This window comes from Zea mays, chromosome 5, assembly GCF_902167145.1.
Source record: "Zea mays cultivar B73 chromosome 5, Zm-B73-REFERENCE-NAM-5.0, whole genome shotgun sequence".
In the NCBI taxonomy this organism is placed as follows: Eukaryota; Viridiplantae; Streptophyta; class Magnoliopsida; order Poales; family Poaceae; genus Zea; species Zea mays.
The window spans coordinates 213,303,712-213,309,691 of NC_050100.1; the positions used below are offsets into that span (position 1 = coordinate 213,303,712).

Here is a 5,980-nt window from a genome sequence, read left to right on the forward strand (position 1 = left end):
GAGTGGATGATATATATTGTAATGTGAATTCAATAAGAGGCTTGGCTCTCCATATAGCCAATAACTAGGAGAGTGATCAATGTATGTAATCGTTGTAAACTAACATTGTCCAATATTTTGTATATCGTTTCAAGGCACCTAAATATTTTCTGAAGGTTTGCATAAGTTTGTAGTTTTTTGTGATAGTCTTAACATTTAAATGATGCAATTGACATGACATTATTAAAATCATATATAGAAGTCCGTATAGTACTGTGTAGTGTTGAAATAGCTAGATTAAAATAACAAAATTTATATATGGTTGGATCATAAATAGATTACGAAACGTTTTCTCACAACAGTATAATGCACATTTGTACATAAGCTATTGTGATATTATATGTTTCTGTTGCAATCACCGAGTGATCATTGAGGAGAGCAAGGAGCAAACGTGTCAAACTAAGGCAAGCAGCCCAAGCGATATCGGAACTGGATTTGGGAGGAAAATATCGGTACCGGATTTCTGGGGGGCCATCCAAATTGAAATTGTATAGGTAATTCAAGTTTCTATAGTTCCAAGGATCAAAATAACCACAACACAACTACAAGGCTCAAACGTTAAATTTTCAGTTTACCTCGAAAATCTGAGGGCAATGCATACCTCCAAATTTTCAGCACGTTTACTGCTCTCACAGCAAACTCAAACTACTTTTCCGAACAACAAGGCTTCACAAACCAACCCCGAACTTCCGAACAATCAGAGATCGTCTCGATGAAGACGTATGGGGCGCCGGGCGCGTATGGTTCACGCCGCCGGCTCGGTGGCCATCATGGCCTTGAACTCGTCGAAGGAGATGACCCCGTCGCCATCTCGGTCCACCGCCGCGATGATCTCTGCGCACCGCTCAGCCGTCATCTCCTCCCCGACGATACCCAGCCTCCGCAGCGCGCGGAGCAGCTCCTCCGCGGTGATCACGCCGTCGCCGTTCTCGTCGTACTCGGCGAACGCAGCGCGCAGCGTGTCCGACAGGTCTTCGTCCTCGAAAAGCGCCCCGAGCTCGTCGAGGCTGATGAACCCGTCCCCGTCGCGGTCTGCGGCAGCGACCATCTCCTCCGCCTCCGCGGCCGTGCACCCGCAGGACTCGCGCATCTCGGCCACCGAGATGCGGCCATCGCCATCCGCGTCGAAGTGGCGGAAGACGCGGACGAGCTCTGGCTCCGGTGTTGTATCCGTGAGCGGTGGGGTACTAGACGTGGGGGTAGCAGTTGCGGGAGGCAGCGTCGAGGAGCGGCGTCGGCCGAAGATGTCGCTGCACGAGGCGGTGGCGGAGACGACGAGACCCATTACCGCCGCCGCGTGATGGCGTCGGCGTGGGATGGTTTCGCTTCGCTTGACTTGGTGACCAGGGTTTGGACTGTTGCCTATTTGAGGTTTTTGATTCTGTTTCTGTATGTAAGACGCCGTTATCGATTTTGAAAACCTAGCTAAAAAAACGTACATCCCTAGATTAAAGGGACTATATTTCATAGAAATTTTAACACAGATTTTTTGCATCTTAAAATCTAATAAAGTTATTGTTTTTTTTTCCTTAATTATCAAAACTTTTGGAATGTAAACGGCACCTAAATATAACTCGTCATATTATTCGATTGAAAAAATATGATCTAAATATATATATCTAAAAGTTTTCTTAAAGTAACTTCGTCAACGTCAGTAATTTATTTCACGATCACGGAGAGTTTTTGACCTGTTTTTACGTAGAACTTGCCAGGTCGTTTTATTGGAAATTAGATCAAAGCGTGTCTATAAGTTTGCTTAGAGCAAATGCAACAATATCGATAATTTGTCCATCTTACCATAGTTAGCATCAGGGCTGTCTCAAAGATTTTAAGAACCTTATGTTAACCACAGTAGATCGTGTAAAATATGTGATTTACGTTGTAGATAATATTGTTGTCCACAGCACCGCCGCTTATACGTCTCGCTCGACCATCTTCCACAGTTAGCCAAACTCTACTTCGATCCGGTCGTTACACTACCACACCACCTCAACCTCTACAACTTTTCACTGTCACGCCTCTGCTCTTCTTCAGCAACAATCGCCTCTCGTCTACGACTCATCACCTTAAATCGTTGACCTTACCTTTCGTTCACGACCCAAACGTGCTAGATGCATGATAAATTAATACTTCTTTTATCCATCACCAGTGCCGAAACGTGTTTACGGGCTCAAAGTTCTGGATGCATGATGAGTTAATATATTTTTTAAGAACAGACAGGAATGCCAATTTCTATTATAGATTTTGCGCGTTTTTGGATTGTCAATTTCAAGTTTTTTTATGAAGGGGCGAAGCCCCTATTTCATTAAGAAATAGGAAAGTTTGAAACAACCGCCACCACGCGGCACATCATCTCAAAAGATCGAACGTGGCCATGAACCTATCTAAACTCTAAACACTATCAAGCTAGATCAGTGAAGAGCCTAAGATAGCAGAACAAGTTTTGGCCTACGATGAACTACATAAGACTTTCTTATTTACAACCCAAACATACAGGCAAAACCACACAAGGATCTGAACAATCTAACCAACAAAAGACACACAAACATCAACAGCAACTTCCAAGTTCCAGCTTCCATATCAACCAGAAATGCGCCTGTCCAAAGGGCACCACCCCAAGGCCCTGCCGAAAGCTTCACTTGTCGTCTTTCGGATTAGCTTGCTTCCTAGCATCACCATTCTTTGCTCCTTCTTTTTCTGAAGAGTAGCCCAAGAATCCAGCCAGAAGCAGCAAAGAAAAATGATGTTAGATGGATCAAGTAAATGATTTTTTTCCAAAGCACCAATCATTTCTAGTGCGCCAAATAGCCCAGAATAACGCACCACAACCAAATAACACCAAATGAGTCATTTTGTCTTTTGGTTTACATAACCAATTGTCATAAAGATTGCTGATACTATTCGGAATCAGCCTTAAATTCAAGGCAACTTGAATCACTCTCCACATATATTTAGCAATGGGGGAATGAAAGAACAGGTGATCGATAGATTCATCCATCCCACAGAAACAACAATTCAAAGAACCAATCTAGTTCCTTTTCTTCAGGTTGTCCTTAGTAAGAATTTTATTTCTTACCACTAACCAAAAGAAAACCTTGATTTTATGAGGTAATTTAGATTTCCACAAGAACTTATATGGAATCAAAACTTGCTCTTCCATTTTCTTTTTGTACATAGAGTTAACTGAGAAGCCTTTTTCCCCAGATTCCACACAATTTTATCCTCCTGATCAGACAGAGTTACCTGATTACAACAACTTATCATTTCATCGAATAACATCCTCAAATTACCCACAATCCTTCTTCTGAAAGTAAGAGACTCAAAGTTAGAAGTGAAAACTTCATTAACAGAAACATCTTTGTCATAGGTCAAGTCGAAAAGAATAGGAAACTGGATAGACAGAGGCTGATTACCAATCCAATTACTCTTCCAGAAACTAGTCTTCAGACCATTACCAACTTCAGTTTTACAGTACTTGTAAAAATTGTCCCGTAAACTCAGAATTTTTTCCAGAAATGAGAGTCACTTTGTTTTTGCTTAACTAATATAAGGGGTTTTCCCTTAATGTATTTACTGGCAATAATTTTTTGCCATAAGCCTTTCGAATTTTCAATATTCCAAAGCCATTTAGATAGCAAGGAATCATTCATAAACTCCAGATTCAAGACACTCAATCCACCCTGATTTTTGGGAGAGCACACTGACTCCCAATCAGCTAAATGAAATTTTTTAGACTGACAACCCCCCTGCCACAGAAGTCTCCTCCTAAGAATATCAATTTTTTTGATAACCGTCTAGGGGCAGGATAAATCGAGAGCATATATAAAGGAACATTAGATAGGCAACTGTTTAGAAGAGTAAGTCTACCACCAAGACTCAGGAATCTACCCTGCCACCCAGCTAGTCTTTTTTCCAACTTCTCAATCATGGGGATCCAAAGATTTTTATTAATTTTCTTCTTATCAATTGGCACCCCTAAGTATTTCAAAGGAAGATTTTCTATTGGACAAGTAAAGATATCAGCATACAAATAGTCTATCTCTTTAGCGTTACCAAAGCACAAAATTTCACTTTTGTGAAAATTTATTTTCAAACCTGACATGCTTTCAAATAAACATAATATGTATTTAAGATTTCTGGCCCCTTCCAAACAATCTTGAATAAGAAAAATGGTGTCATCGGCGTATTGTAAACAACAACAACCATTGTGAATGATATGAGGGATCAGACCTTCAATCAGACCCTCATCTTGAGCTTTCTTAATCATACAAGCTAAACCATCAGCAACCAAATTGAACAGAAGGGGAGAGAAAGGATCCCCTTGTCTAACTCCTTTGTGAGTAGTGAAATAAGGACCCAGGATATCATTAGTTTTGATGGCTACTTTGCCACCTCTCACAATCCTCATAACCCAATCACACCAAGTGTTCCCAAAACCTTTTTTCTCCATCATAGTATAGAGGAAATGCCAATTTACTTTGTCATAGGCTTTTTCAAAATCAATTTTTAAAACCACTCCACTTTGATTTTTCCTCTTAACCTCATGAAGAATCTCATTGAGAGAGATGACCCCATCCATAATGTATCTATTTTTAATGAATCCATATTGAGAATCACTTATCACATTTGTGATACAACCCACAAGCCTGTTATTCAGAACTTTGGAAATGATTTTGTAACACACATTCAAAAGATAGATAGGTCTAAAATTCTTCATGTCAGCCGCATTATCCACTTTTGGTAATAAAGTAACCATCCCATAATTCAACCTTTCAATCTTAAGATTTCCATTATAAAAATCATTGAAAAGATGAACAATATCCAATTTAATTGTATCCCAAAAATTTTGAAAGAATTCAGTAGGGAAACCATCGGGACCAGGGGCACTATTATGTTTCATCTCAAAAATCACTTTCTTAATCTCATCAACTGAGAAAGGAGCCGTTAGGAAAGACCTATCAGTGTCTGACAACTGGTTCATATTGAAATGAGACATATTAATACTAGATAACACCGAAGGGCCAAAGAGATCTTTATAATAGGAAGTAGCAATTTTATTTATACCTTCAGCATCATTAACAGAGACTCCTTCATGATTCAAGAAAGGAATTTTAACCCTCCGCTTACGACCTTTTGCAAGAAGATGAAAGAATTTAGTATTTTCATCACCCTCATTGATGAATTTTTCTCTAGCTGTTTGCTTTTTTTTACAAATTTCTTCTTCCATGATTTTTTTCAGATTCCACTCCATATCAAGTTTTTCGATTCTCTCAGAGTCCGAAATACCCATAATTTCGCATTTTTTATCTAAAATGTCAATTTTCTCCATCAAATCTTTTTTTAACTTTAAATATCTACCTTCAACATTAATATTCCAACCTTTTAACATTTTTTTAACCTTTTTGTTTTTCTTTCCAAATATCAATACTATTTTTGCTTCTAACAGACAGAGACCAATTGTTAACCACTAAAGACTTAAACTCAGGTCTCAACTTCCAACAAAGCTCATATCTAAAATCTCTTTTAGCAGGCGAAGTAAAATCAGTTTTAAGGCATAAAGGCACATGATCAGAAAAAGATCTAGTAAGACCTATAACATTCACATTATTGTAATGTAGATCCCACTCAGGGCTAACAAGAAATCTGTCCAACTTCTCATAAGTAGGAGGATTACGATTATTGGACCAGGTAAAATGTCTACCACTAAGATCCAATTCAATCAACTCATGAACATCAATAATAGAATTAAAAAGGGAACTCCACTTATTAGTACCCCGAGGCTTATTCTTATCCGAATCTCTTCTGAGAATGTTAAAATCACCACCAATCAACATTGGATGAGAACATTTGGAACAGAAAGAGGATAACTCACTCAAGAATTTCTGTTTTTGATCATTTTGAGCAGCCCCGTAAATATTAGTAAAGTTCCAAATAAATCCTG

The 5,980-nt window shown here is 39.1% G+C and overlaps 1 protein-coding gene across 1 annotated transcript; it reads right to left on the bottom strand.

Moving 5' to 3' along the window:
• Nucleotides 1–587: 587 nt before the first annotated feature.
• LOC100284929 (polcalcin Jun o 2) lies at nucleotides 588–1,407 on the bottom strand. Its single transcript, NM_001157824.2, has one exon. The coding sequence runs from the start codon at nucleotides 1,322–1,324 to the stop codon at nucleotides 785–787; it is 540 nt and encodes a 179-aa protein (NP_001151296.1). The 5' UTR covers nucleotides 1,325–1,407; the 3' UTR covers nucleotides 588–784.
• Between the last annotated feature and the right edge of the window lie 4,573 nt (nucleotides 1,408–5,980).